General features: G+C 40.2%; 1 protein-coding gene across 6 annotated transcripts in view; it reads left to right on the plus strand.

Annotated features, from left to right (window-relative positions):
- ARHGEF28 (Rho guanine nucleotide exchange factor 28) overlaps positions 1 to 14,098 on the plus strand; it is a 129,061-nt gene that overhangs the window by 84,059 nt on the left and 30,904 nt on the right. For 5 of the 6 annotated variants that reach the window (XM_054053900.1, XM_054053902.1, XM_054053901.1 and 2 more), the window contains 12 exons: positions 537 to 588; positions 1,135 to 1,282; positions 1,385 to 1,506; positions 2,311 to 2,451; positions 2,983 to 3,233; positions 3,740 to 3,862; positions 4,245 to 4,362; positions 5,829 to 6,083; positions 7,043 to 7,119; positions 7,643 to 7,821; positions 8,486 to 8,574; positions 9,455 to 9,637. In XM_054053900.1, the coding sequence (XP_053909875.1) occupies positions 537 to 588; positions 1,135 to 1,282; positions 1,385 to 1,506; positions 2,311 to 2,451; positions 2,983 to 3,233; positions 3,740 to 3,862; positions 4,245 to 4,362; positions 5,829 to 6,083; positions 7,043 to 7,119; positions 7,643 to 7,821; positions 8,486 to 8,574; positions 9,455 to 9,637 (1,738 nt within the window). The remainder of the gene's footprint in view (positions 1 to 536; positions 589 to 1,134; positions 1,283 to 1,384; positions 1,507 to 2,310; positions 2,452 to 2,982; positions 3,234 to 3,739; positions 3,863 to 4,244; positions 4,363 to 5,828; positions 6,084 to 7,042; positions 7,120 to 7,642; positions 7,822 to 8,485; positions 8,575 to 9,454; positions 9,638 to 14,098) is intronic. The other variant, XM_054053898.1, reaches the window with a different exon arrangement.

Genomic DNA, 14,098 nt, shown 5'->3' on the forward strand with positions numbered 1-14,098 from the left:
ACCACCCTGGATTTCTTTTAGCAAGAATGAGGCGAAGAAAATGTTCATTCACCCACCTCAAGTGAAATACATACCTAAGCACAGCAAGCTTTTGCTACAGATTTTGAACAAGTGTGCTTTGGAAGGGGGATTGATTCTACCTCTGATACACAGGCTTCCTCAGGTATTGCCCTGCCACAAGTGCTTCAAGCTTATTTGAATGTAAAGCCCTGAACATGAATTCCTTTTCCTGCAGCCTTCACAGACAACATTCATATAGAGAATGCGGAATGCTTTAACTCACTGACCTGGTTTCAAACACATTTGGGTTTGTTTTTTAGTACAAATAATACTATTCGACTCTGAATGTTGTTATTTAGTGACAACTAATAAAATTGGATTTATTGGTAGAAATTAGGAACATAATTTAGGACCACTTTCTTGAAACCCATTTGTGTGATGATATATGGCAGTGAGTTACTAGCTTGACCATTCAGTGTGTTATCAGCTATGATTTCATCGCAATTTCAAAAAAATTTTTTTTTTTTTTTTTTCAGAAATCCCAGGAGAGACACCATAATAAAAACAAACTGCAAGCTGGTGTAACAAGTAAGTTAGAAGGTGTAAGCCAAGGACTTCTAATTTAAGCCTTGGTTAAAAATTGTGGAACTTGGGAACATGAACTTTACTACATCATTTGTGTGTCTAATTCTCATTTCAATACCTGTAAGAAAGTGTGTATGTCTCTAAAACAAGTATTTTTTTTTTTTTTTAATTACGGGTGAATTAACTCCTGTTAAAAAAGTGTGAGTTTTATGACATTTTGTTTTCAGTGAGAATGAAAATCCAAAGTAGTCAGTTCTGTCTTGTTCTTTTAAGTATATAATTTACCTTACGCACTCCTGTATTCAGGTTGCAGTGCTACAGCATGCATGGTTTGAGATTGTTTTCTAATCAATAATATCCATGCTGGAGCTATTCCACTTTGCCTACGTGCTTTTACATTCCATGGGAGAGCCTCACAGTCTCATAAGATGGCAAACAGGCATTCTTAATACTCAGTACAGGTCTATGTGAATGCCAGATAGCATTTCACAGTACAGCTGTGCTATTGTTGATGTGCTCTACATTGTTTGTCAAAACGTTGTGTTGCAGATTCCCTGCCCGGAGACAGTTCACAGACAGTGCTCTCCCTAGTGCATCCTTCTTCCTCTGTGCCTATTGGACTGTCTGCTGCAAGGAGGGAAGCCTCACAACAGTCCCACTTCTTGTCCAAAAGTGTCCCCAGTGCCAGTTTTGAAAGGTAGAGGACAGCTGCTAAGGGACTATGCAAAAAATATCCTTCAGCATTTCTAGGAAAATTGGAGACATTGAATAAATGTGGCAATTTTTTTCTCTTCTGTAGAAGATCTACAGTATTTTCTGAACAAGACTCTGAGACTAGCGCTTGGAGGTCTAAGTCACGGTCTGAAGAGATGTTACAAGCGTTAGGAACCTTTTCTTCAATGGATCAGTTTATGATGGAAGGTGAGAAGTATTGCACAGATGCTGCATTTTAGAACCTTTATTGAAGAGTACAAAATAGAAAAACTCCTTAATTGATATAGGAAGCCATTTCATATGCTAAAAGAAGATCACCTATTTTTGATAATTACAGTTTTGTCCCTCATTGAGGTGATACAGTCAGACACATTTGTCTTGCAATACAACTTTTCCTTTCTTCCTTGTAATTAACTCTTTGATCACTTTTAGAATACTTCTGTATGGTGTTACCATTTTAAAATAACAGGGCTAAATATAATGGGCATCCTTGCAGAACCAGAACTGCAGTATACTTTTCTGCTGTGCTCATCTTCATCTCCATTGACAGTATACATTGCAAAACATAAACCTACATATCTTTGTGAAGTGAACAGAAATAGGCTTTTTCATAGCAGGGTGTTCACTTCTAAAGGATGATGCAGATATCTCCTTCTGGACATTTGCGAAATGGCCAGTGTCCCTCCTAACACCAGAGTGACTTTTAAAAATGTTGGATTTTATTTTAAAATTTTAAAAAGTTTCTTCAAGCAAGGAAGTATTTAATGTCAGAAAAGAAAGGTATTTTTTTCCTTTTGTTCTCCTTCCCCATTGTCACGTTTGTATTTCCTCATTTTGGTAATGATATTGACATCTGGCAAGATTCTCTGTTGAAAGCTGCTGACACTGTTTGCAGAAGCCTTATCTAAAGTTCATCCCTGTAATATGTTCCCCTCACTATATGAATAGCGCAAAGGGACTTCCCTTACTGTTCATATGCCTGGTGTTAATGAAATACACATTTTGTCATAGATGATGTGGATTTGCCTCAGTGGACTGATCTCCGCACAGATGCGCAAGAGTTTGAGGCAGAGTCCTGGAGTCTTGTTGTAGACCCAGTATTCTGTAGCAAGCAAGAAAAGGATGTCATGAAGAGGCAGGATGTAATTTTCGGTCAGTATTTCAAGTACTTTTTTCAAGTATTTTCATGTACACTTAAAAACAATCTGGCATAGAGAATAGATAGGAAACCTATATGTTTTATGTCCAGAAGAACGAGTGCTTCAACTCAGAATGGTAATAAGGTTTGAAGAATAGTTTTTTCTCACAAATTACTATGTTCCCTAGAGCTAAGGAAATGGAGAATATCAGCTACCAGAGACATGTCTACCCTGTTCACAGGGTATCATTCAATGGATCATTTTAGGTCTACCCTGTTCACAGGGTAGTTGAGGTTGGAATGGACCTAATCCAGTCCCCAGCTTAAGCAGTTGCAACCCCAGCTAGGTCAGTGGGATACAGTTGAGAGAACTGTGTCAGAGCCTGACAGAGTATGTCTTCCTGTTGACATCATCTATTAGGCTTGGGGCTTACAAAGAAAGAATGGATTTGACTTTATGTTTGAGTGTTGCTAAAGTCTATCTTAGAAGGTGTGTTAAATGTTCAAATGATTACTATACTATGCTGTTTTCTTTCATAATGCAGAGCTGATGCAAACAGAAGTGCATCACATCCATACCCTGTTCATTATGTCTGAAATATTCAGGAAAGGGATGAAGGAAGAACTGCAGCTGGACCACAGCACAGTGGACAGAATATTCCCCTGCTTAGATGAGTTACTAGACGTGCACAGGCAATTCTTCTACAGAATGAAGGAGAGACGGCAGGAATCATGTGAGGTGGGGAGTGAACGTAATTTTGTCATCAGCAGAATTGGAGACATCCTTGTGCGGCAGGTAGAGGGATCAGCTCTTAATCCGTTATTTGTTCAAGGTTTATGGTGGCTTTTGAACAACTAACTAACTGTTTGCTGGTCACACTTCAGTTCCTTGTGACCAGGAGAGTGTGGCTTTTCACTTTTGCTCAGTCAGTTTTCACTACTCTGAAATAAAGAAGATGAACCATTATCTTGTCTAGAAGTGGTGTGGAGATTTGACAAACGCAAATAAGCCTCAAAGAGGTTGTGTTTGCAAAGAAGTGAAGGAAGATGTTATACTAATTGTTCTAGGTGTTATTGGCAAGGCTGCAGTGGAGGAGTCACCTGTGCTCTCTTCACCCTATGTTCCTCTTCTTGCTCCTAGACACAGCTAGTCAATTTTAATCTGTAGTGACAGACACTGCTAATGAAATTAAAAAAACTTGAGAAACAAGTAGCGTGGAAGTTCCGTGTTTGTACAAAATACATTAATTAAAGGTATATATTTTCATGTTAGGTGCTCAATTCACTTATTAATTTCCTCAGTTTTCAGAGGAAAATGCAACTAAAATGAAGAAAATATATGGGGATTTTTGCAGCCATCAAAAAGAAGCTGTTAATCTCTTCAAGGAGCTGCAACAAAACAAGAAGTTCCAGAATTTTATTAAAGTAAGTATACATGGAAATGTGATCTTTATTGAGAAAATGCTTAGGAAAAGATACATAACTGTACTTAGATTTAGGATTGAAATTGTATTCGGTAACTCACTTTTAATAGCCAATAAGAATAGCAAATTTTTTTTTCTTCGTAACCAGTGAGCTGACAAATTACATTTTTCTTTCAAATTTTAGAAAGCTTTGGCATCCAGTGTATATTGCATACATGTTCCTGTTATAGTACACCTCGTCCCTTAAGGCAGCAACTGTTCACTGGGGATGGTTCAGATGTTTTGTTTTCGCTTATTCTAATGAATACGGTTATATTTCTCATTGGTCAGTTGGTGGTTTAATATGCATTTACTACTTAAAATATATATTTGTATCTGTGCAGCTGAGAAATAGTAACCTATTGGCGCGACGACGAGGAATACCTGAGTGCATTTTGCTCGTTACCCAGCGAATCACCAAATACCCTGTTCTGGTTGAAAGGATATTGCAATACACAAAAGGTGAATAAAAGCTGAAGCATTGGTTTGTGTCTGGATTCACAGGTCATTTCTAAAGTAAGGATTAAGCACTGCTATGGTATAACAAAAGGTGAAATTCCCTGCTCTGTAGAGAACCAGGGCAACATTTGCCTGCTGTTCAGGCAAATGTCACCTAAACAGAGTGTATGGTGTATGTAGTCTTTGTCAAGGCTGAGCTGTGAAGATTTCCAGTATTCTGGGCAGGTAAGCCATAGAAGTCCAGGAGAGCATACTTGTTTTAGGAGAAGATCATGACTAGACGGTGTAAACTAATGCAGGCAAGCATCTGCACCTTCTTTGAGATATTAATTCCTGTGGGGTCTCTTGTAAACAGGACAAGGCAAACATTTTGTAAATTACTCTCCAGTTTTGCAAACAAAGCTTGAATGAACTCTGGAGTTTCCTAGAGCATTTTAGGCATACAAATAAGTTACAGATATTGCTCCCCAAATGGGCAATTAGTGGGCATTGCAGAAAGCTGTGTATCCAAATGCAAACCCTTTGTGCTTGCAATCCTGTTTGGAGGGTGATTTTAACTTAGCCAGAAGAGTAATGTTCTATATGATTTACTCAGCCAGTAAATTTTTTTAAAAGGTAACAGCTCGTAAGTATGTCAGAAACTATTCAATAAGTTGTGACTAATGAATAAATCTAAGGTAAATGTCATCTTTTAATAGGCAAGTCAAACAAGTGTAAATACCTCTAATATTTCTTGTAGAAAATATATTGGAACAAACTGGACATGCTGTAATCCTAGAAGCCTGCTTGCACAACCCTGCCTACGACGATCAGTAGAAAGGAATGTGCTAAAGTATCAATGTTTAGACACAAAGGCCTATAGTCAGTTCTTAAAAACAAAGCCTTAGTATAAGGCTTCAAGGCTGTGATGTTTTCTGAGAGCTTTGCTATCTCATGAGAATGAGGAGGCTGGCTTGATAAAGTCAGAACCAGGCATGGGAACTGGGTGTGTAGTTTAACAATGTGACTTTACGATTAGAATATGTTGTAAATATTCTGATTCCATGGAAACATGTATCTTGAAAGATGTAACCAATTACTGTCTATTGTTAGGATGTAGAACGGAATGTGTGCCAAACTGTGCTGCGTGATTTTAACCTATTGACCAATTAGAGTAACTTTTAGGCCACGTGGACAATGTCTTGTAACCTATTGTAGACTTGCTTCTGTTGCGTGCAGTCTGATTATCTGTATAAATAGACCCTCAGATGTTACAATAAACGAGCAATGATCATACCTCTATGAGGACTCGTTCATTGACTCTGGCGCTCCCCTCCCCAACAATTTCTAGTAAACAGATTGCCAGGTTCAACTTAAAATGACATATTTATCAATTTTGGCTTAGCATCATGTCGATTGTTCTGGGAAAGTAAAGAATGATACCTTTTCTTAAATATGCTATCATGTTGTTTATATTTTGTTTCATACAGATGGAACAGAAGAACATAAAGACCTGTGTGAAGCCCTTTCTCTGATTAAGGACATGATTGCAGCAGTAGATTTGAAAGTGAATGAATATGAGAAAAAGCAAAAGCTACTGGAAATTCTCAGTAGAACTGAAAACAAAACATATACAAAGCTGAAAAATGGCCATGTTTTTAGGAAGCAAGACTTGATGAAGAAAGAAAGAATACTTCTTCATGAAGGTTTAGTGTACTGGAAGACAGCAACTGGTCGTTTCAAAGGTATTCTATCAAAGTAGGAAAATCTTTTAACTCTTTATTTGCAGATAACATGTGAAGATTATTTGGTTCAAGAATGAAAATACTTCATTGTGCTGTATTGTGAACACAAATTTCTGAGGCAATGGTATTGTGAATATGCCACTAGTTGCTTAGAAGTGTAGTTCAAGAAGCTGCCGTGGTTTATGAGTAATCCACTGTGTATCTGGGTAAGAAGAAAGTTCACATACAAAGCCTTCAGTTGCATTTTTAGTTCCATTTCCCTTCCTTTAGTTCATTGGCTTGTAGTTTAATCCTGTAACACAGGGTCTTGACTTGTGCATTTATGTTGTTCACATTAATAGCCATTGAAAATAATGCATGAAAAATCACATGCTTTTCTTCACTGACACATCCACAGGAGAAAAGAAAACCTGAGGCCATGTTTGGCTGAAGCCCGATTTTCACGTGCGAGCTCAGATTTGATTTTTGGTGTTAATCATGTGTAGGGGTTGGGTTTTTTGGAACTAACTGATATTTGCTGTTCAACTTTATAGAGCTATCTGTTAATCATTATTCCAGAAATACTTTTACCAGTGTAACATAATGCTGTGCTCTAAGTATATGTTACAGCACAGGCAAAATAAAATTTACCTTAGATAGTCTTTGCCAGGTTGCCTGTGAGTGGCCCGGGGAAGCTGTGTTGATATTGGAGCAAGGATTTCTTCTTTCTCTGGGCCAGTGCTCAAGCACAGTGCTACAGGAGAGTGAATAGCAGAAAGTGTGGTCCTTGCTGGGAAATAAGAAGTAATGGCTTGACATTGCTTCAGGCAGACCATAGGCCATCCAGATATTTCTTCTTTAGTTTACTCTAGGATTCTGTGAGGTATTTATTGATCAGAACGTCTCTTTTTTTAAATATAAAAAAGTAACTATAATTGTAGTAACTTTAATTAGAAAACATTTTCCTTTCTTATTTTAAGACACTTTAGCGCTGCTTCTAAGTGATGTACTACTGTTCTTACAAGAAAAAGATCAAAAATACATCTTTGCAGCCGTTGTAAGTATATAAATTTGTTTTCAAACTCCAATAAGTTTTTAGGGAGAAGGATGAAAATAACAGAATTATTTTTTAGTACTATGCCTCATCTGGTTATGAAGGTGGGAAGTAGAGTAGGATCTTTCTGTTACTTACAAAACAGAAGAATAAATTCAACTGCAAATATAGTAGTAAACACATAAAATACATGAAAGGTCATGGGGAGAAGTTCCCAAAGTGTATGAATATAAGCACTATGTGAATACTGTATCTTAATATCATTAAGCCTCTTGTATTTACTTCTTAGCGTATACCCAGTGCTTTACTTGTTCTTAAATACTATGATGCATTTTTTTAAATATTTTTGAAAGATGTCTGAATACTCAAAACTTGCATGCTCTTGCACCTGGTGAAAACATATGTAGTTTGACTATACCAGGACTATAATTAATCCAATCAATTAAAAAATTGTGCCCTTCTAAAAGTGTGATGATTTGTAAGAGAGTAGTTTGTCACTTGCATGTGCTGTGACTTTTTCCTCCAGGACCAGAAGCCCTCTGTTATCTCCCTTCAGAGGCTCATAGTAAGAGAAGTAGCCAATGAAGAAAGGGGGATGTTTCTGATTAGTGCTTCGTCTGCGGGGCCTGAGATGTATGAGGTTCATACGAACTCCAAAGAGGAACGTAACAGCTGGATGGGGCATATTCAAGATGCAGTGGAAAGGTAGAGGACAGTGCTTTGGTTTTTCATCCTAGTAGTTCAAATCAGATGGGAAGTCTGTTGGATATTTATGGCAATTTGCTCTCTGTCCTGCATTGCTCTGGTTCCATTTTGTGGCGCTAAGTTTTCCTCTGAGCTCAGGATTCATAGACCCCCAAAGGTCACCATGACTTCTGCCAAACTTCCTGTGTTACTTCTGGTTTCTAACTGAATCAGGAGACCCTTCCTGCTTCCCATTAGATGTCCTCATCAGCCATTTTACACTTCCCTCACCTTGCCTTTGGCACTGAATGCTTTCCAGAGTGTTGCAGGTGTCCATTTTGGGGAAATCCTCAATCATGCCTGTTATCCTGGGTTCAGCATCTTAAGAATGGCAAGGGAAGCATTGCTCCTCATGAGACCCAAGCTTATGCTTAACACAGCAAGCCTGCGTGAGTGCCAGCCACCCATTTGCTGCATGATGCAGCCTCACCAGAATTAAAAGGAGTTAGTCAGTCTGGTTTATTCCAGTTATTGCTTCTTAAAGGAGACAAATGGCATTCTCTTGATTAGAGCAAAAGTTGGTGTTGAGGTTGCGTTCTGTTTATTATGAACATGACACTGTGCTACAGATGAATATGTGACATACAGGTTTTGCTTTATCCACCTTTGTCTTTCATCTTTGAAGTTATCCAGAGGAAGAAGGAAAAATGAGTGAATCTGATGAGGACAAACGCATTGCTGAGGCCAAAGCATCCAGAATTCAGAAATGTCAAGGTGTGGTACCTTCACTACTGCTCTGATAGCTGCTGCATCCTGAGAGTTCAAGACAAATAATGTGCCCAAGTGGGCTGATGGGTTCAGAATCTCTTGATAGACAGGGTCACAGTGGAGAAAGCTGGGGTGGTCTGATTGTATAATGTGAATTTATTGAAAGAAAATAATTTTTTCCAAACATTTCCTATTTTTGCTATGTCACTGTGAGTACAAAAAACAAAAATAAAGATAAAAATAAAAATAAAAATGGATTCTTTCAGAATAAATACTGAATTTCCCAGATTAACGTCAAGACTAGCTAGTTCCCTGCTTGCGGAAGTACCTCAAATCTTCAGTAGCTGTGTGGCTTTGTGCTTGTTTATGGCATTTCATCCTTTGCTGCTTTTATTTTTACCTGAAATGTAGCTGGTAGGGATAAATTTTGCTTCTTTTATTCCTCTGCACCTCAATTCCACATCTTCATACTGCTGTGAGGAGAGAAATTCCAGCACTGTCCTTCCTGTAGAGAGCCACGGTGCATCCTTCACTGAGAACCGGTATTCTTGTTTGTTCTTAAGGCACCCAATCGGTGCATCTTCTGGCTGCCTGAGGCAAGTGCTTTTCTAGCATTGATTGCTGAGTGCAACTGGAGGTAGTTGAGGGCCCCAGAATGCAGCTGAGGCCGCCTCATAAGGGTAGGTCACTGGCCTTGCCCTCTGACAGACTCTCTGCCAGCTTGCATTAGGATGGACTATAGGATGAATTTGGTTCCTGGGCACTTAAAAAAGGCCTAGCTCAAGTTAGCAACGTTAATATGGTGTAAAGATTAGGAAGGTGAATGGAGAATGTGATTTGCCTGCGGGATAAAAATATTAATACAATGTTCAATTTTGGTTCACAGAATCACTGAGCAACCAGGATCAGCAGATCTGTAATTATTTGGAAGAGAAATTGCGTATCTATGCAGAACTGGGATATATAAGTGGGTTTGAGGATGTTCATGTAGAACCTCGCCTCCTTATCAAACCTGATTCTGGAGAAACTCCACAGGCTGCTTCATTGGTGACAGCAGCACTCAGAGAAGGTGAGTTTGCATGGGAAGAGTGGACTAGTGCCCCTTTGACTGTTCACATAGACAGATATTTCAAGGTAGCAAAATACAGCCATGTTGCCTTCTGCTGTGATTCTCTCAAGTCTCAGGAAGTGGCAGTCTCTAAACTTGACTAAGGGTATTGAAGAGAAGCCTGTCAAATTTATACTTGTCAGATGCATGAGATGGTAGCTGCCAGATTGTAAGATAAGGGTTATGTTTAGTGCATAATGTCATACGTAAGCAGGCAAGGACATGATGTTAAGTTGCACCACCTGAAGATTGTTTCCTTAGCTGTCCTTCTTGCAGTACAGTCCTGTGAATCAGATCACAGGATGCAGTATGATATTGCATCTAGTCCCTGACCTTCACCTCCCCTGACTGATTTGTTGACAGGTCAGAATCATGTAGGGTCATACACAGATCAAACAGCAGATGATCTTGGCAGATCTGCTAAGTAACACCTGCCAGAATTGCTGTATGACCTCTGTTTTTTTCACCATACTATGTAACAGAGATGATAGCCTTGTGCTATCTACAGTGCTGTCCTCTGAAGGAAGGAAAGGAGTGGTATTTGTGGATGCCTTGCCTAGTTTAGCTAAAATTTTGCTGTATGCAGCTGAAAGGTGTCGTTTTAAATTGAGCCTTATCCAGCATGAGATGTATGCTCTTTGAGAAGTACTACAAGGTTTTTGCATCACCTAGATTGAGAGCTGTGGACTAACAACTGGATTTTGAACAATAAAGCAGCGAAAGTTGGTTTCCATCAGTCATCATTATGAAGTTGGAGAGCATTTTATTGATAAAATTTGTAAAACTTAGAGATCTAACTTAGTGATGCAGTTGTAAATGTCACTTAGCTTAAAATGCCAGCCGATACCTACACATCTCATTCTGCCCAATTTTAATTTTTGCTTTCTCTAATGCTAATGTTGATGTTTATGATGTCTTGGATTTCAGGACTCTTCAGCACACTGTTAGGAATTTGCAATTGCTTACACCAAAGGCAATTTATGACGATAATTTTCCAGAATAGAAATACAGAATCCCTGAGCTAATAGCAGATTGTATTGGAATAAAGCTTTGCGCACGGTAGCGGAGGATAGAATTAGAGAGTGCTTAAGCAAATTGGATATACACAAATCCATGAGATGTTGGGATAAATCCAAGGCTGCTTAGAGATCTTGCTGATGGCATTGTGAGGCTGCTTTCTATCATCTTTGAAAGGTGACAGTGATCAGGAGGGGTTCCTGATGATGTGAAGAAGACAAGCACTGCACCTCTCTTCAAGGAGTGTATATGCAACTACAAATCAGTCAGCCTCACCACCATGTCTGAGGTGATGATAAAGCAAACCTTCTGGAAGTAATTTCTGAGAGCGTGAAAGACAAGATGGTGACTGGGAACAGCCAGCAGGGGTTCATCAAGAATAAACTATGTCTGACCAACCTGATGAGAGGAGAGCAGTATGTGTTGCTTACCTTGGCATCTGCAAGGTCTTCAACACGATCTGCACTGGCTGTAGTATCCTTATAGCTGAACTGGCGATATGTGGACTGCGTAACTGAGTGGAAAATTGGTGTGACTGCTGGGCTGAAAGGATTGTGATCAGAAAGACTATGTCCAACTGGCAATGTGTTATTAGGGGGCTCCCATTTGGATGGATCCCGAGACCAATATTGTTCAGCGTATTAATGAAGTTAACCAAGAGATTGAGTACACTTTATGCAAATTCATTGCTGTCACCGAATGAGGCAATCAATGTGCTGGAGAGACTTCTGATTGAGAAAATGGTCTAAAAGAACCCTAGAAGTTCAACAAAGTAGTGAGTAGTTGATCGTCTGCCTTGCAAACCTGTGTGCCTTCACAGTTCTTCCATGCTGAAATAAGAAGAGTTGGTGTGTGGAGAGGAGTGAAAAGGGATACAATTTTCCGAAGTGGGGTACAGTTTTTGGATTTTCTACTCTTACCATGTATTCAGTGTCTTCTGGCTGGCACTTTGTGGAAAGAAACCAGTTTCTAGCCCATCTTGCCCATCCTGTGCTTTCACGTTCCTTGCTGTTGCAATTGGCTTGGCCGTATACCGGGACACTTTATGTGTTCAACACGGCTTAAACCACCGTCTTGGTTAGACAATGATTTCAAAACTTGAATGAGAACTGTGGTTTAAAAAGTAGAAGTGTGTTGGGCTTCCGGTGTGCATTTGCTAAAGCGCAGAGCTATGTTTGCTGGCCTGCTCTGGCTCTGGTTCAACTCAGGGTGTTTTGTTGTTGACCCCTGTGGGAACCTGGTCAGGTCTGTTGTGAATGGCTCTTGTGGGGGCACAGAAGAGTGCCCAGGCTGGTCTGTATTTGGATGCATAGTTGCTGCCAGAACAAGACCGAGGAAGGACCTGGGGGTGTTGGTTGACAGCCGACTGAACATGAGCCAGCAGTGTGCCCAGGTGGCCCAGAAGGCCAATGGCATCTTGGCTTGATTCAGAAACGGTGTGACCAGCAGGTCCAGGGAGGTGATTCTCCCTCTGTACTCAGCACTGGTGAGACCGCACCTTGAGTACTGTGTTCAGTTCTGGGCCCCTCACCACAAGAAGGATGTTGAGGCTCTGGAGTGTGTCCAGAGAAGAGCAACGAAGCTGGTGAGGGGGCTGGAGAACAAGTCTTCTGAGGAGCGGCTGAGAGAGCTGGGGTTGTTTAGCCTGGAGAAGAGGAGGCTGAGGGGAGACCTTATTACTCTCTAAAACTACCTGAAAGGAGGTTGTGGAGAGGAGAAAGCTGGTCTCTTCTCCCAGGTGACAGGGGACAGGACAAGAGGGAATGGCCTGAAGCTCTGCCAGGGGAAGTTCAGGCTGGATATCAGAAAAAAATTCTTCACAGAAAGAGTCATTGGGCACTGGCAGAGGCTGCCCAGGGAGGTGGTCGAGTCACCTTCCCTGGAGGTGTTTAAGGAACAGGTTGATGAAGTGCTTAGGGACATGGTTTAAGGGGGTGTTGGGAATGGTTGGGCTCGATGATCCAGTGGGTCCTTTCCAACCTGGTGATTCTATGATTCTATGATTCTATGAAAGAATGGGATCTATTTTAAATGATATGAAGGAAAAAAGTGAGTACTTGAAAGCATGTCCATCAGTGACTGGATCATTTTTGCTCCCATGGTGTATTATTTTTCCTCCAGTTTTTGTTTTCTTGCTCAGTCCTTAGGTTAGAGTTTTTTGGTCAGGGACTATATGCTTACATGCATTTGTGTAGTGTCCACAACAGCAGAGCCCTGATGTCATACAGGACATGAGAATAATAAGAAATCTATTTTATATTTTTTTTATCAAGTCAAGTGAAAGAGGTATTTTTTTTCAGTTAACAATTGCATGTCAGAATGGACTTTAATTTTCTCCTAATATGCCTTATGTAGAAGGCCGATGTGTGCAAACAGCTCATTCCCAAGCTTCTTAATTCCTCTGTGTGATTTTATGCACCAACATAAATTGTGTTGCCATTGACAGCAAAAAATGATATTTTTTATGACAGACGAGCAAGAATGTTAATACATGTTTTGGCACTGGGTAATGCTTTGAAAGATTTTTTTGTTGTTCCTTCTTTTTTCCCCTGTCTTTGTGATAAAAGCATCCAGGCTATTTTTATTTCTGTGCAGCAGTTCCAGAAATAGACCATGTCCCATTCTCCACGTGTATTGCCTACTTTGCCTTATGGGAGGCTGAAAACTTCTTGCCTCACCTGCTGGTGCACTAGACACAGCTTTAAGGCTGCTGGTGACAAGTTAAGGAGAGTAGAGGCAATGTGATGCAAAGTGCCGATTTGCTAGAAATTTACTCTCTGGTTGACATTGTTTAAAAACATTGGTAGGTTAATTCTGCACCAGCAGCCAGATCAGCTACTGTGTCTTCTCCTGCTGTGCACATCCAGTGAGCATGAAAGGCACAAAGGCGGCATAAGCTCTGCACCATGTGCTCTCACGAATTCAACATGGATGTGACTGTATGCTGAAGTCTGGTGTGGGTTAGTGTGGTTGGGTGTTACGTGTGGTGATGTGTAAATGGCCTTGCTGAAGCCGTACCCTTGAATGAGAGATTATTGTCAGGCTGTGCTGCAAAAGAAAGAAGTGGATACTTTAATTTTGTTCATCTTTATGATTTGTAGAATCATTGTGGGATTGAGTTTGTGAAAGCACCTACTTGTGAACACTCAAAGTATCTGAACTTCTGCATCTGGCACTAGAATATCTTTCTGCAGTGGCTGGTTGTTCAAGTTACACTGTATCTGTGTGCCTTTTGATCTTCTGCTCTGAGTTAATCCGTTAGGTACCCTCCTTGTTCCTTTGCCCTGCTGTCACCCTCTATACCAGTACAACAACACAGTGTGAAAGCTTTATGTGACAGCTGCACTGCAGTGTTACTCTTTTCTGGCTGTCTCCTTGCTGCACACCATGCTGTTTGTTTGTGGC

This window comes from Cuculus canorus, chromosome Z (genome assembly GCF_017976375.1).
Source record: "Cuculus canorus isolate bCucCan1 chromosome Z, bCucCan1.pri, whole genome shotgun sequence".
NCBI classification, from domain to species: domain Eukaryota; kingdom Metazoa; phylum Chordata; class Aves; order Cuculiformes; family Cuculidae; genus Cuculus; species Cuculus canorus.